This window comes from Myotis myotis, unplaced genomic scaffold (assembly GCF_014108235.1).
Source record: "Myotis myotis isolate mMyoMyo1 unplaced genomic scaffold, mMyoMyo1.p scaffold_m19_p_2, whole genome shotgun sequence".
NCBI lineage: Eukaryota > Metazoa > Chordata > Mammalia > Chiroptera > Vespertilionidae > Myotis > Myotis myotis.
The window spans coordinates 5,558,477-5,578,733 of record NW_023416324.1 but is presented as its reverse complement, the minus strand read 5'-3'; the positions used below and the strand labels follow the sequence as shown (position 1 = coordinate 5,578,733).

Below are 20,257 nucleotides of genomic sequence, written 5' to 3'. Positions count from 1 at the left end.
TGAGACCAAGGAAGACCACTGTGTCTTTAGCGATGCTTAGCTATATAAGCACAGAGCTTAGATTACTTTGAAAAAATCAACAGCAAACTTTTAAGTTGATTTTAGAGAGAGAGAAACATTGATGTGAGAAATATCAATCAGCTGCCTCCCATATGGGCCCTGACCGGGATTGAACCCACAACCTGGGTATGTGCCCTGACTGGGAATCGAACTCAACATCTTCAGGTGTATGGGATGATGCTCCAACCCACTGGGCCAATCTGCTCGGGGCTAGCTTAAATTGCTTTGTATGACGACATTCACTTAGCTGTATATGGGTTTTGCAAGTTGGTTATTTCTATTTTACATAAGTCACTACTTTGACTTTTAACTGTCTTATGTAGTCAATGATTACCCTGATCAACAACTCTTCCACTCTCATAAGTCCCTGCTCTGGGCTTAAAGGAGAACTGGAAAGACTTCTGATTTTGTAGATTCAGGATCAAAGGATTCATGGCTTTAACTCCAGACTTCCCTCAAGCCAATGCTGAGGCTTTTAACATTAAAGCAGTAAGCGGTGACAGATCAAAGGACAAGAGAGCCAGTAGCAAGAGGAACAGGTAGTACGTTATAAAGGCAGGTCTGCCTGCCTTTAACGTGAGGGTGGGAGGTAAAGCTGTTACTATTGATAAATGGCAGTTCAAAGGAGTTTGATATGAAAGTGGCAGAAAGACTAACAACTAGATAGCTAATGACTATGCCTATTACAGGGAAATTTGCAACCAAAACCATATAGAGCAAAATTCACACTCTGAAATTTCCACAAAACAATTAAATCCACCCAAGTTTCCCCACACTGGTATCCATCAGAATGTTACCAAAGAGGCCTCTAAATGCCATTAGTCTTAACTACTAAGATGTTCCTTGACCTCTAATTTACTACAGTAAAAATTGGACAAGTGCCGTGAAAACAAAAACTGTGGTCGGCCCTTGTGGCTATATTATATTAAAAACGTGTTTACATTTTATGGGTATATCATGTATACTTAATTATGAGACTTGTGGTTAATTCTAGAGAAAGATGATAAATAGGCTGCTGCTTAGGAATATATATATATATCCGTTATTATGGACTGAATGTTTGTGTTTGTCCCCCACCCCAAATTCATGTTGAAAGCCTAACCCCCAATATGATGGTATTTGGAGGTGAGGGCCTTTAGGAGGTGATAAGGCCAAGAGGGTGGAGCCCTCATGAATAGGATTAGTGCCCTTATAAAGAGACCCCAAGAGGGAAAGGGGACTGGGGGAGTGCAGAATAGGTGAAGAGGATCAACTGTATGGTGAGAGGGTTACTAGACTTACAGTAATAAACACTATGTAGTATACACAAATATCCTATATAATAAAAGCCTAATATGCTAAGTGTCTGGTTGTCCAATTGGCCCCCGAGTGCATGAATTTCGTGTACCCGGCCTCTAGTTGAACTATAATGTAATATACTTAAAATATGTGTTATCTTATATACCAAGTTTATCATGATTAAAGAGAGACCCCAGCCAGAGAGCTCTCTTGCTCTCTTCTGCCATGTGAGGACAGGGCAAAGATGGTCATCTCTGAACTGGAAAGCAGGTCCTCAGCAGACACTAATCTGTTGGCCCTTGATCTTGAACTTCTAGCCCCCAGAACTGTGAGAAATAAATGTCTGTTTCAAGCCATCTAGTCCATGGTATTTTTGTGATAGCAGCCCAAATGGACCAAGACAACCCCCTATTTAACACAGCAATGATGGAGAATCAGATTGGACCGGCCTCATTTGGACTAGCTGCTACCTTTTTCAGCTTTTCTTTGCCAGGTTTTACCATGGTAAGTCAGCAGCTATGGTTCCAGGCCTTGTGCTACTATCATCTTTGGCAATCTTTCATAATCTTTTCTTGTCCATGATTCATGTGTGAATGTGCTGACCCCAGAACCCTATGCTTTCAGGTGTAATCCTCTGCCCAAACCGGCCAGCTCCACCTTCTAGAAAAAACAAGCAATGTGCAGGGAAGAGCCCAGATCAGCACAAAGCATTCACTGAGATCAGCGGTGTCCTGGTGACTGGCACGCTGTGCTAAAGGCAAGGGCGTAAGCTTTAGTTTTGTTCCCATTACTTTGCTTTTTCCTTACAGAGTGACTCAACATCCACTGAGTACTCTCCCCTCCATGTTGTCTACGTGACAGGACCATAGCTTATCGTAAGAGAACTTGACCCAACCTTTGAGTGCTTTAAAGGACACCGAAGTTGTATGACTTACTTTCGTTTCATAAAGTGAAAGAAAAAGAGAAATATAAAAAAGTGTCAGATTATTAATTAAGAAAAGAAAGAGGAAAAAAGACAAGGCAGTCCCTGTTATGACAAACAACTTATTTGTCAGGCTGGAGCTTGACCTCTGACCCGCTCCAGCCCTCTGGCCCGCCACCCCCCCATACCCTGCCTGCTCACCAAACCCGTGCAGACTCCAATGGCAAACACCATCATCCACTTCACCGCCTCATACCTGCGACCTTTCTGTTCACACAGGAAAAAAATGACTCAGTTTCAGGATTATGTTGGCAGCAGGGAAAGAACACAACTTGGCCAACCAGTTTTAGAGTGAATTTCACAAGGACAGCAAAAATGTCAAAGATGATGCCTGATATGGAGGGTGCTTTATAATGCAAGAATGATGGACTCTAAGAGGTTGGGTCAGCGGGTATTTGGGTTGGCAGGAGGAAGTAATCTAAGGGATAAATGCTGTTGCCTCATGAGGGTTAAAAGGACAAGGGATAAAGGTAGAGGAGCTATCGTAAGACCTCCTCAGTCCCAAGAGATCAATAAGGGACTCACCTTATTATCCATGGTCTCCAAAACTTCCAGGTAAGGGTCATTGATACAGCGATCATAATCCAAACTCTGAAAGAGGGTCAGGAGTAAAAACGTCATACTATGGTACACGATCCCATTTTGAGTAAATAAAATTAAGATTTTTTGTGTCAACATACATAAAGCAAAAGCATCTGGGAAAACTGTTAATAATGGCTATCTCTGAGGTGATAGTTTAGGAGGTATTCTTCATATCTGGGCATTGTTTGAAATTTTCACAGCAAACATGGTACTTTCTATATCTGCAAAAAGAATTTTTTTTTTCTGATTACAAAAAAACACACCACAGAGCCCTACCTGGTTTGGCTCAGTGGATAGAAAGGTCTGGGGTTTGATTCCGGACAAGGGCACATACCTGGGTTGTGGGCTTGATCCCCAGTAGGGGGCGTGCAGGAGGCAGCTGATCCATGATTCTCTCTGATCATTGATGTTTCGGTCTCTCTCTCTCTCCCTTCCTCTCTGAAATCAATAAAAAGATATACATATATATTAAAAAAAAACACAGTGAAAAATTCTGCTGAGAAACCAGACCCATCCATGAGTGATCAAGTATATATTTTTATATGTGTATATATATTTTAATCAGGTTAGTGACATCACATTCTAGGAACAAACGGGAAAAATTAAAATGTTGAAAATATGAATAATCTTCATACCAAATATTTATAGAAATGACTGGTCAGTTAATTACTTGTTTGATGGTTTTGCCTAATAATGCTATGACTCCACAAACAATGAAAAGGTTTTCAGGCCCTAACCGGTTTGGCGCAGTGGATAGAGCGTCGGCCTGCGGACTGAAGGGTCCCAGGTTCGATTCCAGTCAAGGGCATGTACCTTGGTTGCGGGTACAACCCCAGTAGGGGGTGTGCAAGAGGCAGCTGATCGATGTTTCAAACTCTCTATCCCTCTCCCTTCCTCTCTGTAAAAAATCAATAAAATATATATATAAAGAAAAAAAGAAAAGGTTTTCAGATGCCCAGAAGAGGCAACTCTATAGCAACAGGAAGTAGATCAGTGGTTGCCTAGGGTCAGGGACAAGGACAATGGGCAGTGACTCTGCTAATGAGTACAGGGTTTCTCTCCAAGGTGACAAAAATGTTCTAAAATTGATTTGGTGAGGGCTGCACAACTCTAAATATGTTAAACATACCACTGAGTTGTACACATTAAATAGGTAAATTGTATAGCATGTGAATTATATACTAGCCCTAACCCTGAATAAAGCTATTTAAAGGGGCATTTAGAAACAAATGCAATGCCAGAACATCAATCTTTTCTTTTTTTAAAATCTATCAGCTGAGAGCCTAACACTTTGTAAAATATACATCAATGAACTATATATGGTCTGTATTAAAATCAGATATTGTCACTTCTCTCTCTCTCTCTTTTTTTTTGGTTAATCCTCACCCAAGGATATTTTTTCCATTGATTTTCAGATAGTGGAAGGGAGGGGGCAGGGGCAGAAAGGAGAAGGAGAAGGGGGGAGGTGAAGAGAGAGAGAGAGAGAGAAAAGAAAGAGAAAGAAATGTGAGAGAGACACATTGATTGGCTGCCTCCTGCACATGCCTGACCATGTCCTGGGATCAAACCTGCAACCCAGATTTGTGCCCTTGACAGGAATCAAACCCGAGACCCTTCCGTGCTCCAGCTGACACTCTAACCACTGCACCACACCATCCAGGGCTGTCACTTCTCTACCATGACTCACTTCCTTTTATTTTTGCTGTATATGTTGCTCTTTGATTTGGGGGAATAACAACTTAAAAATTTTCTATCTTTCTCTCCTTCTCCCTTCCTCTCTGAAAACAATAAAATCAATAAAACTATATTTAAAAACGGCAGGGGGCTTGTTAAACAGCCCCTTTCCCAGAGGGAAGTTACCTCTCACCCACTCCCTTGGTTGGCATCCTAAAGCTCCCCTCTGAAGGGCCCAGGTCAGTCACTGCTTTTGTTACCAAGACAGCAGCTAAGAAGCTCACCTCATAGTCTTTCCTTGGCAGGATCTCATCCTCCTCCTCCTGTGTTTCTCCAAGGATGGTCTAGAAAAACAGATCCACAGGAGGGAGACCCTCTTAGTGGTTAAAAGGAACAGGAGGCAGAAGTGTTTACCGACATCTGTTGCTAGTTTCTAAATTGTCTAGAACCATTGTCATCAGTGGGAACAAGATCACACAAAAAAAAACACACACAAAAAACAACCCACAAAATCCTTTTGTGATAGGGGGTGATGTGGGTGGGGATCCAGCTGAGCCTTTCATCTCTATTGATACATTCTCCAAATAACCACTCTTGTCTTCCGGACACGTCAAAGATGCCCACTGCCAGCTTCAGCGGGGAAAAAATCCAGGTCCGTCTGACAAGGTGCCCAATCTGAAATCCGAAGGGACCTGTCAGCTTTGGGGACACAGCACCTCCAGTTTTCCCAGGATGCCTTGCAGGGGGAAGCTGGCTTGTCAATGACCCCGAAAGGCTTAGGGACGGAGTGAGAAAAGCGCTGGAGAACCGAAGCCAGCGGCATGACAAGCATGAAAGGGCTCATTCCGAAAATGCTCGTTTCTCGCAACACTCCTTCCAGGTGGAAATTTAAAAAAAGAAATCTGTGGGATTCACTGAAGCTGGCCCGGATTCTCTGAGATCCCAGGGAGGAGTTATGAGAACAAGCCTCCGGACTTGGGCACGGGAAGCAGGGCCGATTCTGCAAGAGCCCGGCATGCGGTGCCCATCCGCACACGCTGCCGCCTGCGGGCCCAGCTCGCCCGGCCCCACCTCCGGCGACGCCTCTCCCGTCCCTTAGCAACTGCCCGGCCCAGCCCGCAGCGCCCGCGCCTTACCAGCTCCTCGGGCGTGCGGGTTTCTCGCTCCCCGCAGCAGCAGCACCACCGGCAGCAGCAGCACAAGGACCCCCTGCACCCCGCCATCTTCCTCTTCTGCTGCCGCTCCGGACCCCCAGTGCCAACCCCCTCCCACCCGCTCGGCGCCTCACGTGACTGGCCCCCGCAGGGTCACGTGTCCCTCTCGAGTTCGGCGGCCGAGACGGGGAGTGGCTGCCGACGGGTGGGGCGACGGGCCGCGTCACAGGACGGAGGTGGAGCGGCTTCCCGCGGGCCCGCTGGGCGCGGCCATGTTGGGGGCGGGGCTTCCTGTCGCCCGCCGGGTGGTTTCCGCCCCCTGGCCCCGCCTCCCTTAGCAACAGACTCCAAGGCCGCGCGCCCCGCCCCCTTCGCAGCGACTCCGCGGCGGCCTCGCAGCCTAGTTGGCACGCGTGCTGTGCGGCGCCCGCTACGGGAGGGTGAGTGACGGCGTGGCGCGGGGTACACAGACCTGGCATCGGGGGCCACCAGCTGGGGCCGTGACTTATACCTTTGTGCGGGGGGCAGTGGAGGCCGGTCTGCCCTCTAGGCGGGGGCTCCCGCCACCTCTGTGAGCTTCTTTCGCGGGACGAGTGTAACCCCCAAAGGCTGTCACCCCCAGTCCTGAAGCAAACCCTCTCTTTTAGTCCCGGCCTGGACAGGCACCAGAGGAGGCGGCGGCTCTGGAGCCACCTGGGCGCGGGAGGTGTTTTTACGGCTCCAGCCTTTTAAACCTGCCTCCCCTCCCTGGGCCACTGGCACACATGCGTCCTCCGCACCCCACCCCCCACCCCGGGCCCATCGTGTCCGGCTGCGCTCAGCTGTGGCCTCCATATGCCCCCACCGCTCGCCGATTAAGTATCTAGTAAATGGCAGAAGGCTATTTTGAGATCAGAGCGACAGAGCCCGGCCTGTTGGCGCTCAGGGCTGGCTGTCGCATTACCTTGTGCCAGTCACAGGAATATCAGGATACCCGTCAAAGGCAGGGTCCCACCCTGGTCTTGGAACGGGGGGCGGGGCGGAACAGGGGAGCGGCAGGAGGGGAGACAAACCTGTGAACCCACAATTACAATCCAGGGTGCTGCGGGAGCACAGCTTGAAATGGGTAAGTAGAGGCACGAGAAAGAAGGTGGAAAGGGCTGTGCCTGGCACGTACTAGGAACGCAGTAAGTTTTTATGGAACCAATGAAAGAGCAGGTAATTTGTAGGTGGTTCCGTCTCCTCCCCCTCTCTTGATTTTGTTCCAGCAGAAAGGCCAGCCAGGCAGATCTTGACACACTTACCTGTTTCTCACTCCTGATGGCCACCCTCACTGAGAAGCAGGAGTTTTATGTCAGAACCAAAACAGGGCATCCCTGAGGAGAGCAAACGTTGGTGCAAGTGTTCTTAGTCTGGACTTGACTTCTTGACTTCTGGTGTGTCGCTATGGGTGATGGCGCCTCTGTGTTTTAGGGGAGAGGAGCTCTGGATTTCATTAGTTTCTCATGACTCTAGGATCCCAGAGTGGTTAAGAACACCAGCTTAGCCCAGCTGGTGTGGCTCAGTGGTTGAGCAATGACCTATGAACCAGGAGGTCACAGTTCAATTCTCATCAGGGCACATACCCTGGTCACAGGCTCAATCCCCAGTGTGGGGCGTGCAGGAAGCAGCCGATCAATTATTCTCATCATTGATGCCTCTCTGTCCTCTCTTCCTCTCTGAAATCCATTTAAAAATATCCTAATATATATAAAGAGTTAGGTACCGTCACGACCGAACGGGCGACCGGTCACCATGAAGTGCATGGAGCACCTCTTGGTACCCCCTCCCCCGCCCCCGAGCCGCTCACCATGAGGGGGGGCTGGCGGTGGGGCGGGACTGGGGCCTGTTGCTACTTCGTGGGGTGGCTGTGAGCTTAGGGGAGCAGTCACCCAGGCGGCAGTGAGTTTCGCAAAGCAGTCACGGGGCGAGGGAGTTTCATGGAGCGTCCAGCGGCGAGCTTCGCGGGGCAGCAGCAAGCTTTGCAGAGCAGTTGCGGGGTTCGCGAAGCCATCAAGAGGCAGGGGGAGCCTCACGGAGCAGTCGAGGGGCCGCGAGCATCTCGGAGTGTCCTGGGGCAGGGAGCTTCACGTAGCGTCACAGGGCAGCAGAGGCCATGTGACGGAGGCCAGGCTAGGCCTAGGGACCCTAACTGCGCACGATTTCGTGCACGCTGAGCCTCTAGTCCAGGGGTTCTCAAACTACGGCCGGGGGGCCACATGCAGCCCGCCAAAAACATTTATCCGGCCCTCCGGGTGTTTTTGCTGCTGCTGCCTGTTGCTTAGCAGCCGACTAGTTGTTTTTTTTAAACTATAGTCGGGCCCTCCAATGGTCTGAGGGACAGTGAACTGGCCCCCTGTGTAAAAAGTTTGAGGACCCCTGCTCTAGTCTATAATAATAAAAGCGTAATATGCTAATTAGGCCAGACAGCCGAACGACCTTCTGGAGGACTTTCCAGATGAAGCCAAAGCAGTGAGGGCCAAGGCAGACACCGCGGCTGTGAGGGCCAAGCCCTGTGCACGAATTTCGTGCAGTGGGGGAAGGGGGAGTCCCTCAGCCCAGCCTGTACCCTCTCGCAGTCTGGGAACCCCTTGGGAGATGTCCCCCATGGGGACTGGCTTCTGGCTAAGTGGCACTCCCCCTGTGGGAGTGCACTGACCACCAGGGGGCAGCTCCTGCATTGAGCGTCTGCCCCCTGGTGGTCAGTGTGCGTCATAGTGACTGGTTGTTCTGCCATTTGGTTGATTTGCATATTAGGGTTTTATTATATAGGACTAGAGGCCCAGTGCACAAAATTTGTGCATGGGGGGGGGCGGGTCCCCTCAGCCCAGCCTGCACTCTTTCCAATCCAGGACCCCTTGGGGAATGTCTGACTGCCAGTTTAGGCCCAATGATTGGGCCTAAACTGGCAGTTGGACATCCCTCTCACAATACTGGACCACTGGCTCCTAATTGCTCACCTGCCTGCCTGCCTGGTCGCCCCTAACTGTCCCCCTCTGCTGGCCTGATTGCCCCTCACTGCCTCTGCATGCCGACCTGATCACCCCTAACTGCCACAGCTGCCGGCCTGGTCACGCCTAACTGCCCCCCTCTGCTGGCCTGGTTGCCCCTAATTGCCCCCCCTGCTGGCCTGGTCACCCCCAACTGCCACCCCCTACTGGCCTAGTTGCCCCACACAGCCTGCTTGTTCAGTCATTTGGTCATCCCTCACTAACCCCCCTGCCAGCCTGGTTGTAAGCAGCCATCTTGTGAGGGCATGAGGGTTAATTTGCATATTACCTCTTTATTATATAGGATTAGAAAAAAAAGAACACCAGCTTAGCTGTGGTTGTGCCCTGAAAGGAATGAACTTGGCCTGATTGTTCCTCTGATTTTAAGGACTAGATTTTAAGGACTATTTGTACATAGTTATGCAAGAGTAGTGTTTTGTTTTTAAGTATTTGACTTATTTTTCCCACTAAACTGCCCACTGGCACCATGCCCTTTGTTGGCCTGCCTGTGGTTGCCATGGCTCAGAGCTTGGGATGTGTGGCTGAGCAGTCACTATAATTAGTTTAACTGACCTCAGTGGCGTGTGTTAGTGGGGGTGTACCTGGAAGGCAGCCTTTGCTCTTTTAAAAAAACTTTTTAAAATTTGTTGGGGTAACCATTGGCAGGTAAAGTTATACAGGTTTCAGGTGTACAGTTCTATAATACATCATCTGTGCTTTGTATTGTGTCTTCATCACCCCAAGTCAAAGTCTCCTTCCGTCAGGTAGCCTTTATTCTGAGTTGGACATAACCTCAGCCCTCACTGAACTTGGTTCTGGCTACTTTTGGAACCCAGCCAATTATCAAGTTCTAACGCATGACCTAGTCTTTTTGGAGTAGCAGGAATTCAGGAGAAATCTGGCTGCTTTGTCAAGCCCTCACCTCCTCCATCCTGCACACAAACTGTTCCAAGCAACAGGAGATGTCCCAGGCAGGACAGGATCAGCTATTTCTTCTTTGGAGAGTGATCCAGTGACCCTGAACGTCTGTTGGCCTCATCTCCACCAACCCCCACAGTCTCTGGCCCTCCTTCTATCTGCCTCCTACAGCTGGAGCCTCAGCCCTCCCTCTGCCCGGACGCCTTGCCCCCGCCTCCCTCTCCCTTACGCAGGTCCCAGCTGTAGCTCTAAGCTCTTCCTCTGTCACTGCTCCGCCCATGAGAGAAACACCCGCAGGGGAAGCTTCCTGTTCCCGGCCCAGTCTGGGTCCAAGCTGGCAGAGATGGACCATCTAGAACCCGAGGTCCTCCCAGCCAGGCACTGCTGCCCCTCCCTAGGAATGCAGGCCCTGGAGGCTGGCATCATGAGGTTCTCAGTGCCACCCTCCATCAGGTAGCTGCCACTTCGGGTCCGAGGGCTGAAGGGGCATGTTTCTGTACTCTGTATGGGAGGGGGCTGTCATACACGGAGTCGGGCAGCAGCAGGGGGAGCAGCTTTGAGCAAGGCCGCGCCGTGGGTGGTAGCTGTGGCGTGTGAGCCAGCTGGCGGGGGCCTTATCACCCTGACCCTGGGTGGAAATGCAGCAACTGTCACTTGACCCTGCCTCTCTGGGGCTTGGCTGCCTGCCGGCTTCTGACGCCCCCTGCCCCCATCTCGTGTAGCAGGAGCTCCGCCATGGTGAACGAACCCAGAGGGAATGGCAGCCCCAACCCCCGCCTGGAGGGCAGCAGCAGCGGCATGGAGAGCCCCAAGGATAGTTCGAGATGTACCTCGCCAGGGCTGGACCCTGAGCGGCACGAGAGACTCAGGGAGAAGATGAGGCGGAGGATGGAGTCCGGTGACAAGTGGTTCTCTCTGGAATTCTTCCCTCCGCGGACGGCGCAGGGCGCTGTCAATCTCATCTCAAGGTGAGTGGATTGTGAGGTTACGGAGCAGGGCCAAGTTAGGAGGGGCAGTGGAGAGAAGGGCCCCTTTGACCCGGCAGAAAGAGGCCACCAGAGGGGGCGGAAGAGTAAAGGCGGGGTCGGCCATTGGACTTCGCAGTTGTCAGAAAAAGTGCCCCCAAGCCTCTGGAGTGTCAGACACACTCCACATCGGGTTAAACATGTTGACTCTCAGCATTCTTTGGCAGCACGTCAGGCTGGATCATGAGTGTAGTTTAGGAAATCACAGAGCAGCGTCTCGGAGAACATTTCCACAAGTTAGGCTTTTGTGTTGTGCCTCTTGGAATCTAGAAATGCCAACTGAATTACGTTAGCACTTTATGAATCACAGCTCCTTTTCTTAAAAGCCGATGCTTTTTACCACTTTCACTTCTCATGTTTAGTTCCCAAGGCTTGAAGTTGGAGGCACCAGGATGTTTAAATACCTCGTTAAATAGCTTGTAACAGCGAGTGCACACCCCCGTGCCTCTTGAGTCTGGTTCCTGGACTGTGGCCTTGCTCTGCAGCACTGCTTGCTGCACCAGGATCGGGGGGGAGGGGTAGCATGATAGAAACGTGTGTCTGCTGACCCTCTTCTCTCGTGTTCCTGGAATGAGGCCCTGCTTGCCACCTTGAGCGTTCTCCAACCCTCGCCCAGTGAACTTAACTCACCCAATATAACAAATATGCCAGCACTGGAAAGTCTACAGTACTGCTTTCAAACAGCCTGGTTATGTTGTTATCTATTACCTCCACAATAGTAATCCTGATGAAAGCAGCTCACCATGTACCAGGCACTGTTCTAAGAGCTGAGGAGCCATCTCTCATAATAGTCTCATAGAGCTATGAAGTAGGTACTGTTCTCTGTCACATTGTAGAAATGAGGAAAAGGAGATTAATTTTCCCAAGGTCACACAGCTAATAAGTAGCAAAGTCAGGACGTGAATGCGGGTGAGTCTGAGTCCAGCCTCCTGTGATGCTTCTCTGGCGAAGGATGGTGTGCCCGCAGGAATCTCCCTTCAGAAAGAAATTCCCAACAGGTTTGACCAGATGGGGGCAGGTGGCCCCCTCTTCATAGATGTGACCTGGCACCCAGCAGGAGACCCTGGCTCGGACAAGGAGACCTCCTCCATGGCCATCGCCAGCGCTGCTGTCAACTACTGTGGCCTGGAGACCGTGCTGCACTTGACCTGCTGCCGTCAGAGCCAGGAGGAGATCACGGGCCATCTGCACAAGGCCAAGCAGCTGGGCCTGAAGAACATCCTGGCACTGAGAGGAGGTGTGGAGCCCTGCCCAGTTGGAGCCACCTCTTGAGCTCTTGACCTTGACGTAGGCGTTCAGTCAGGAGTGCAACTGGTGCCTGATAACCCTCTGCCCTGGCTTCATAGCTTCATTGATCACTGGTTGCACCCAGCTCTTGGCCCAATCAAGACTGCGGTTCTGGCACTTGTCCCGGGATTAAAAGTAGCTGCTTGTGCCTCTGGCCAGTGTGGAAAGAGGGAGCCTGATGGGTGGGGTCGTGCAGCCTTGTGCTCCCTGCTACAAGACCACTTCTCACTTGAGATGAGTAGAAGATTCTCCCAGGAGGGAAGAGCTCCAAGAGGATAGGATAGCGAGCAGTGGGGTTGGTTGAGTGAGGCTAGGCACCCAGGTTTGAGTGGGGGGCGGGGGGTCTCAGATGCTACAAGCTAAGCTGAGAGCAGCAGCTGTCCCCTGCTCTACGCTGCCAGCCCAGTGCCCACAGAGTCAGTGCTTGGTAAATGTCCGACAGGCTGGGCACTGTCTTCCCTCCCACTGCTTACCAAGTGCTACGCTAGCAAGAGGAGACACCAACTGGAATAGCACCAGGGCTCTGCCTTTGAGGATCTCATGGTCCCGGGTGTAGGGGTAAGGAGAAGGCACAGAAAAACTAGCTGCAGATCAGTGAGCCTCAGTGACCATGACCTTCACCAACCCTGCAGACCCTGTAGGTGACCAGTGGGAGGAGGAGGAAGGCTGTTTCCGCTATGCCACAGACCTGGTGAAGCTCATCCGCAGCGAGTTTGGTGACTACTTTGACATCTGTGTGGCAGGTGAGTGGCGGGAGCGTCCCAGTGGGTGGGGACAGGCACAGAGAGCTCACCTGTAGTCAGTTCAGGGTGTGGTGACCCCATGCATTGCGGGCCTGTGCCAGAGGAGAGCAGGGCAGAGGTGGGTTAATGCCCTGACTCAACATTCTATCATCCGCTCCCCGCCCAGGCTACCACCACCCCGAAGGTTTTGTTTCTCTGCCTTTTCATGTCCTTAGCCTGCTTCCTGGCCTGTTCTTCTTTAACACAAAAGAGGAGTGTTTATTAGGCGGCAGGGAATCGCAGAACCCAAGGTCAGGAAGCCGCACCAGGCCTCACTGGGTGCTGGAGCCGGGAGGCAGTCGGAAACCAAGGCCCCCCTGACCGGTGTGGCTCAGCTGGTTGAGTGTCGTCCTGTACAACAAAAGGTCACAGGTTCCATACCTGGTCAGGGCACATGCTGGGGTTGGGGTTCGATCCGGGTCGGGGTGCATATGGGAGGCATACAGGTTGATGTTTCTTTCTCATACCGGTGTTTCCCTCTCTCCCTTTCCCTTCCTCTAAAAAGCAATAAAAACATATTTAAAAACATTATTTTTAAAGAAACCAAGGCCCTCAATCTCTTTGGGGCCACAGAACCCCCAGCTCTGCCTCCTGCTGCACACCTGCTCCTGAGGGCGCCGGGTCAGTTCCACTGTCAATCAGCCCAGACTGACTGACAGGCCTCAATGTCAACTCCACAGTCTCAGGAGAATCAGATCAGCTGAACTCTAGTTCTATTGGCTGCAGCCAGGAGGCAAGGTTTACCTGCTGGAAACAGGTGGGGGGTCTTCCCTCCTATCCCACTAACAGAGTCGGGCCTCCAGCTTCTCAAATAGGGGCTTGGGTGTGGTGAGGTCTGGGGATTCATTGGTACATCATCTTGGCATGACATTTTCCCTCAAATCTTTTGGGGAAATTCATTTTTTATATTAAACAAAGCCACTTTATGGAGTAGTATATCAAAAGTGATCCAGACTTTAAAACATAAGCCATGTGGCTGCAAGGAAATTACTCGTTGTAGGTGACTTTGGGTTTAACCCCAGGCCCCACGTACAGAGCAGCTTGGCTTCCCACCAGCCTGGGTCTGAGGCCTGCCCCTGGCCCTGGCTGAGTGAGCCAGTCTTCCTGTGCAGGCCGGGCTCCGTGAGCTCGGTCCTTTAGGCGAGTGGTCAGAGAGTTCCTGGAGCCAGCGAGGAGCCAGGGTCACCGCTCCCGCCTCCCGGGCAGTTCCGATTCTGTCGTGTGTCCCTGGCATGTGGGTATCCCAGCTGCGCCCGTGTCCTCGTACCCCAGGAGCTCACTGCTTAGTGGGGCTGCTTGGTCCCTTGTCAGGCAGCCTCTGGCTGATCCTGGTTCTGCCATGAGAAGCATCAGAGAATATGAACTTGACCATGACGGCCCTTTGGCCACTTAGAAATAGTTACTATATTCTCTTCATTCTTTTCTTCAAGCAGAACATCTGAGCTTTCTCCCCTTTTTCCGCATGTAACATGCTGGCTTTTCCCTTTCTTGGACCTCTGAGTAATTTCAATGTTTTATTTTGTGTGTGTGTGGTGTTTTGTTTTTTTTTTAAAGTAATTTTAATGTTAAAAGTGCTGCTTTAATCCAATGTGTAGAGTCCAGTGCAGTACAAGTGCTGCCCAACTGCTGAGCGAGGCATTTTCTCTCCTCCAGGACCACCAAGCACAGGCTGGTTTACCTGGCTGGTTGCAAGGGACATGAGGCAGGACAGTGTGGGGTTTGGAGCAATCTGCTCCCACTTCTGGGAGGGTGGCTCTAAGCCACCGCTCACCGGACGTCACCTCCTGGGTGAGGAGGACATCAGCCATGAGCCCAGCTACTCACCGTGTCAACCCGGCCCTGCGGTGGTGGTGGGAGGTCCGAGTCCGGACCCTGGAGGCAGAGAGCTGTGTTACCAGCTCCCGGGGTTCCTCCTCCCTCACCTGGAGCAGGTGGAGCCCGCCTCTCCCGACTGCCACCCTGTCGACAGGTTACCCCAAGGGCCACCCCGACGCCGAGAGCTTTGAGGACGACCTGAAGCACTTGAAGGGGAAGGTGTCTGCAGGAGCCGACTTCATCATCACCCAGCTTTTCTTTGAGGCTGACACGTTCTTCCACTTTGTTAAGGCTTGTTCCGCGATAGGCATCACCTGCCCCATCCTTCCCGGCATCTTCCCCATTCAGGTGAGGGCCCGGGCGGGCTGGCGGACTCCTCCCACCCCCGGCGCTCAGTTCGTGGTCAGGTTCTTGGACGCTCAGTGGATTTCCTGCCAGATGCCTCTGGCAGATGTCCTCTCACCACCCCATTTGGGTTACCTCCAGTCTCCCCCACCCCAAACCAGCAACAGCACCTGACGGAGGGGCTTGTTGTACTTGGCTTACTGACAAGTGTCGCTACAAGGGATCATGATAGCTCTCACCCTCAATTTTTATTAAATCAATGTTTCTGAAACACGGCTGTCATCAGAATCATTCGATAAGCTTTTTCAAAAGATGGACTTCAGATCCCATGCCTACAAGTTCTGATTTAGTAGGTCTGAGGTGGGGCCTGGGAATGTGTACCTTACTTCTTAAGTCTTACGGGTGATTCTGATGACCCAGGAGGCTTGGGAACCACTGGGATTAAAGGGCTGGCTCAGACCGATGGCAGGGATGCTCTGGGCAGCTGGGTCCCCTGCAGACTGGGAAAAGCAGGACCAGGCAAGGGTCCTTGTACAGTGTGGCCAGACTTTCCTGGGTCTGTGTCACACTGCAGTCGGCCGGAGGCCTGGAGGGAGCAGAAGGGGGAGAAGCAGAGTGAGAGACGGGGTGAGAGACACACCCCCGTGTCTCGGCAGGGCTACCACTCCCTGCGGCAGCTCGTGAAGCTGTCCAAGCTGGAGGTGCCGCAGAAGATCAGGGACGTGATCGAGCCCATCAAGGACAACGACGCTGCCATCTGCAACTACGGCATCGACCAGGCCGTGAGCCTGTGCCAGGAGCTGCTGGCCAGTGGCCTGGTGCCGGGCCTGCACTTCTACACCCTCAACCGCCGGATGGCCACCACCGAGGTGCTGAAGCGCCTGGGCATGTGGGCCGAGGACCCCAGGTGAGGCCAGGGGCCCCCAATTCAGGCCCGGGAGCCACAGAGGGAAGTCGGTGGGCAGATAAGTCAGATGGAAGTCACAGCAAGAGTGCGCCCTAGCAGGGCTGGACGCCACGGGTGCAGGGCTTGTCTGTGCTGTGGCTGGAGGCACACGGGGTTCCAGCCTCCGTGGGAGGTCCGTGTGCACCTTGATGTTTTCAAGTGAGATTGAAAGACCCAGCTCAGTGGGTCCTCTCCCTGAGGACCTGAGCCAGTCCCTTCCTGTCCCCAATCTCACCCAGGCGTCCCCTGCCCTGGGCTGTCAGTGCCCACCCCAAGCGCCGGGAGGAAGATGTGCGTCCCATCTTCTGGGCCTCTAGACCGAAGAGTTACATCTACCGCACCCAGGACTGGGACGAGTTCCCCAACGGCCGCTGGTGAGGCCGCAGGCTGTCCTTTGCAAATGGGTCCTGTGTCTTGGGAGGCAGGAGGCAGGAGTTGGCATTTTTAATTGCCCTGGGGGGACTGGAGTCACAGAATGACCTCTGGTGTGTGGGACAGCTGTCGTCCTGTGAGGAGCCCCAGGTGAGGCTGTGCCCTGACCACGGGGCACGTCCTCTGCAGGGGCCATTCCTCCTCGCCAGCCTTCGGGGAGCTGAAGGACTACTACCTCTTCTATCTGACGAGCAAGGCCCCGAGGGAGGAGCTGCTGAAGATGTGGGGAGAGGAGCTGACCAGTGAAGAAAGTGTCTTTGAAGTCTTTGTCCACTACCTCTCGGGGGAGCCAAACCAGAGCGGCTGTACAGTGAGTGGTGCTCAGTGGGGCCCCTGGTTACACCCCCACCCCGTCTCCCTGTGGCCTGCCCACCCTCAGCCTCCTCTCTGCTCTGCACGTGGCAGCTCAGCCCAGGGAGAAGGGTGAGTTGGGAAGTCGCCAGCTGGGGGGCCTGGGAGGGGCTTACAGAGGCAGAGACAGGCTGGGTATCTCGCAGGGCCCCGGAGAGGGAGGGGCCCAGAGTACTAGATCCGATGGTCAGCCCAGCCCGGCTCCCCACTCCCAGGTCACTTGCCTGCCCTGGAATGACGAGCCCCTGGCGGCCGAGACCAGCCTGATGAAGGAGGAGCTGCTGCGTGTGAACCGGCAGGGCATCCTCACCATCAACTCCCAGCCCAACATCAATGGGAAGCCGTCCTCTGACCCGGTCGTGGGCTGGGGCCCCAGCGGGGGCTATGTCTTCCAGAAGGTGTGCAGGGGCCCAGGGCCGCCCCAGCTTGACTGGCCCCCAGGAGCCCCAGCGATGGGGACAGGAAGCTTCCTCTCTGGACCCTTCACTGAGCAGCAGTGGACCAGGGTGGACGGGAGCTCCCGCTTTAGGTCAGGCCTGGGTGGGGTCCCCTGACCGCTCTGAGCCTCTGCCTTCTCAGGTGGGACGGATCACCCCATGTTGTGGGGAGGCACGTACAGCTTAACACGTGGGAGGGACAGGAAGCACTCGCTTCTCTTCCAAGCTGCCACCTCTCCCCTGGGCGGCTGGAGTGAGAGTTACACTCACACTGAACCCCTGGGCCCTGATTAGAACGACCCCGGTGTGAGGAGACCAGCTGTGCTGTTTATCACCAGTGGGCCCAGGTCCTCACCTTCCCTGAACTTGCCTCATCTGGGAAATGGGGCTGAGGGGGCCCACCCTTGCAGTACTACGGGCATTACGGCAAGTGACGGCGTACACCCAGCTCAATCTCTGATCCAGTGGGTGCCAGAGCAGCCACTAGAGTCACTGTCACCTCCAGTGAGGGAGCAGGTGGGAGGGGCCAGGCCCGTCCCACAAGCCTGCGCTCCACAGTGGCCTCCTCATGGCTTCTCCAGGGGCCTCCCTGCCTATTGGGAGGCGGGCTGGCAGAGGTCCCGCAGACTGGCCAGCTGGGAAGTCTCACCACCTGCTCCAGACTCCATCCGTGTGGCCACCACTAGTGCCCCCGTCTTCAGTGTCCCACACACCTGTGCGCGTGGGTCCTCCCTGGGGGCATCCGACCCGGATTGCTGAGCGCCGAGAAGGCGGCCAGCAGGGACCGGGGGTGACGGGCGCCTGCTCCCCAGGCCTACTTGGAGTTCTTCACTTCCCGAGAGACGGTGGGAGCACTCCTGCAGGTGCTGAAGAAGTACGAGCAGCGGGTGAACTACCACATCGTGGACGTGAAGGTAGGCCAGCTCCACACACCGGTGCTCAGCGGGGCAGCTGCCAGCCGAGGGCACCCACGGTCACTCCCGCACTCAGCAGGCACTGGCCCCGGGCAGGCGGAGCTCCCAGCCTAGTGAGCGAGGTCCGTCAGTGGATAACGGGACAGTTCAGTTCAGTAAGGATGCTGGGGACCCAGGGGAGGGACACCTAACCTGGGAGGTCACGGAGGCTTCTTGGAGGGTCCTCTGTGGCCTGAATCCTTCAGGACAAGGAGGGAAGGGCATTCCTGGGGAAGGGCAGGGTGTTCAGAGGCAGCGTCTACGGCTAGTGGGTCACCGCCGACTGTGGAGCGCGAGGCTAAAGTGTTGAGCAGGGGCTCAGGGGCCTCCATGGTCCCTGGAGGCAGGAGGGAGCCTTTCCAAGCAGTGAGCGACTGGCTCTGCGTGTTATTTTAGGCAGGTCACAGCGGACAGCTGATGACGAATGGGCCCGGGAACACTAGAGTCAGAGGCCCTTGTCTGAGTAGCAAAGAGGCCCAGCTGGGTAGACCCCAGGGAGCAGAGTGGAGAGGAAGCAGGCAGAGCCGCTGGGTGTGGAGCTGATTGAAGCGAGAGAGGAGGAAGTGCTCCGTGTGGCCTCTAGGTCTCAGGCTCACAGAGCTGGGGGGAGGGGCACGGGGAGAGCGTGGAGCAGGGGCTGCCTGGGCAAGCAGGGGGCTCTGGTTGGCTTTGTCCCGTCTGCTCCTACCCCCCTCCCACCCCAGGGTGAAAACATCACCAATGCCCCTGAGCTGCAGCCCAACGCTGTCACTTGGGGCATCTTCCCTGGGCGAGAGATCATCCAGCCCACGGTGGTGGATCCTGTCAGCTTCATGTTCTGGAAGGTAAGGGGCTGGGAGCGGCCTGCCCTGCCCGCTGGGGACACCTGGCAGCAGGACTGCTGGGCCCTCCTGGCTGTCCCCTGACTCTGAGCCACAGCGTATTTCTGGGCTGGGGAGTGGGCGGTGGCCCCGCCGTGGGCCTTGTTCTGTTCCCGGGAAGGTCCTCCTGGGCTGTGGCAGAGACTCTTGTGGCGCTGAGCACGGAGCCCTGACCCAAGGGCAGCCCTGTTCACCGGGCCTGTGTGGCTGTGTCTGCACCTGTGCGTCTCTCTGCCTGTCTGCACTGGTATGTCTGTGTGTGACTGCGCCTGTGCCTGTTCGTGTGCACGTGCAGGATGAGGCCTTCGCCCTGTGGGTGAAGCAGTGGGGCAAGCTGTACGACGAGGAGTCCCCGTCCCGTATGATCATCCAGTACATCCACGACAACTACTTCCTCGTCAACCTGGTAGACAACGAGTTTCCGCTGGACAACTGCCTGTGGCAGGTGGTGGAAGACACTTTTGAACTTCTCAACAGACCCGGAGCGAGAGCGGACAGGCTCCGTGACCCTGCACCCTGACATCCTGAGGCTCCTGCACTCCCTCACGTACAACGGCAGCTGCGCTGGTGTGGGGCTCCGGGCTCGGCTGGACCCGAGTCAGCCCCACGCGGGACCTGGTGTTCCCTGCTCGGCCGGGAGATTTTGCTCTTTTGCGGGGAGCACCTCCATCCCGCCCAGGACCACGGTGCGTGGACCACCATCCTCCCTGAGAAGGGGAGGAGACTGGTTATGGCTGACGGGGACCTCATACCAGGCAGCCTCTCAGAGCCAGCCGGAGACTGCCGGTGACCGTGCACTTGGGGCTATGGAAGACGGGCAAAGCACACACGGGCAGCAGGCACGCGTGGCATTGCCGATAGCTGTGGCAGAGTGAAGATGCTGCTCCCTTCTGCCTTCGAGACATTGGCAGCTGGGCACTTCCTACTTGTAACTGAAGGGCAGACACTACCCTTGGCACCAGGCCCCCGGATGGGTCTGGGGCTGAAACCTAATAATACAAGCCGCCTCCTCCCTGGGGCCCGCTGGGCTTCACCTCCGCCATGCTGCTCTAGGGAGCAGTTGTCTCTGTTCTGGTGGCGCCAGGGATAAAGTCCCTCTTAAGGGCTCTGTGCCTGGTGGAGCCTCCACCTTCCCTTTTCTCGGCTGCCCATTACCACCGAGGGCAAAGGCGAGGTCACATGAGGTCACTCGAGCAGGGCTTCTGTTTTCCTGGCTTAGTTTTCGGGCAGGACCTCCTCCTGCCAGCTGCTCTGCCCTCTGCGCATCCGGAATCTGCCTGCCTGGCACTGCTGCCCAGAAATCGGCCCTCAAGCTGCGCTGCCCAGGGTGGTGACTGGCAGGTGCATGTGGGCTCTTTTCTGTCCCTG

At 54.2% G+C, this 20,257-nt stretch overlaps 2 protein-coding genes across 9 annotated transcripts in view; one reads left to right on the top strand and one right to left on the bottom strand.

Annotated features, from left to right (window-relative positions):
- The window catches only part of CLCN6 (chloride voltage-gated channel 6), a 33,863-nt gene extending 27,965 nt beyond the window's left edge, over positions 1-5,898 (bottom strand). For 2 of the 3 annotated variants that reach the window (XR_004973927.1, XM_036348366.1), the window contains exons 1-4: positions 5,713-5,799; positions 4,861-4,920; positions 2,846-2,911; positions 2,462-2,527 (exon numbers count right to left, since the gene is read on the bottom strand). Coding sequence is in view for 2 of the 3 variants with exons in the window: in XM_036348366.1 (XP_036204259.1) it covers positions 2,462-2,527; positions 2,846-2,911; positions 4,861-4,920; positions 5,713-5,799 (279 nt within the window). In the remaining variant the exon portion in view is untranslated. Of the gene's footprint in view, positions 1-2,461; positions 2,528-2,845; positions 2,912-4,860; positions 4,921-5,712 lie in introns of all 3 variants that reach the window. The other variant, XM_036348365.1, reaches the window with a different exon arrangement.
- Positions 5,899-5,979: 81 nt separating this feature from the next.
- On the top strand, positions 5,980-20,006 carry MTHFR (methylenetetrahydrofolate reductase). 6 transcript variants are annotated; one of them, XM_036348375.1, is made up of 12 exons: positions 5,980-6,170; positions 10,379-10,624; positions 11,680-11,918; positions 12,601-12,711; positions 14,720-14,913; positions 15,567-15,817; positions 16,096-16,230; positions 16,418-16,598; positions 16,855-17,037; positions 17,889-17,990; positions 18,734-18,853; positions 19,185-20,006. In XM_036348375.1, exons 2-12 carry the CDS (start codon positions 10,392-10,394, stop codon positions 19,407-19,409), a joined length of 1,974 nt encoding a protein of 657 aa, XP_036204268.1. In that variant the 5' UTR covers positions 5,980-6,170; positions 10,379-10,391; the 3' UTR covers positions 19,410-20,006. The 6 variants fall into 6 exon arrangements, with proteins under 6 accessions (XP_036204268.1, XP_036204264.1, XP_036204267.1 ...); XM_036348371.1 differs by having other exon boundaries at positions 6,063-6,170; positions 10,382-10,624; XM_036348370.1 differs by lacking the exon at positions 5,980-6,170 and adding an exon at positions 9,052-10,109 and having other exon boundaries at positions 10,382-10,624.
- The last annotated feature ends 251 nt before the right edge of the window (positions 20,007-20,257 follow it).

What these genes read in the sequence shown, in the direction of transcription:
- MTHFR (XM_036348369.1), top strand. Translation starts at nt 10,000, where the DNA reads ATGGACCATCTAGAACCCGAGGTCCTCCCAGCCAGGCACTGCTGCCCC. An exon ending in CCGGCATCTTCCCCATTCAG is followed by an intron (nt 14,914 to 15,566) that starts GTGAGGGCCCGG and finishes GTGTCTCGGCAG; the next exon opens with GGCTACCACTCCCTGCGGCA. An exon ending in ATGTGGGCCGAGGACCCCAG is followed by an intron (nt 15,818 to 16,095) that starts GTGAGGCCAGGG and finishes AATCTCACCCAG; the next exon opens with GCGTCCCCTGCCCTGGGCTG.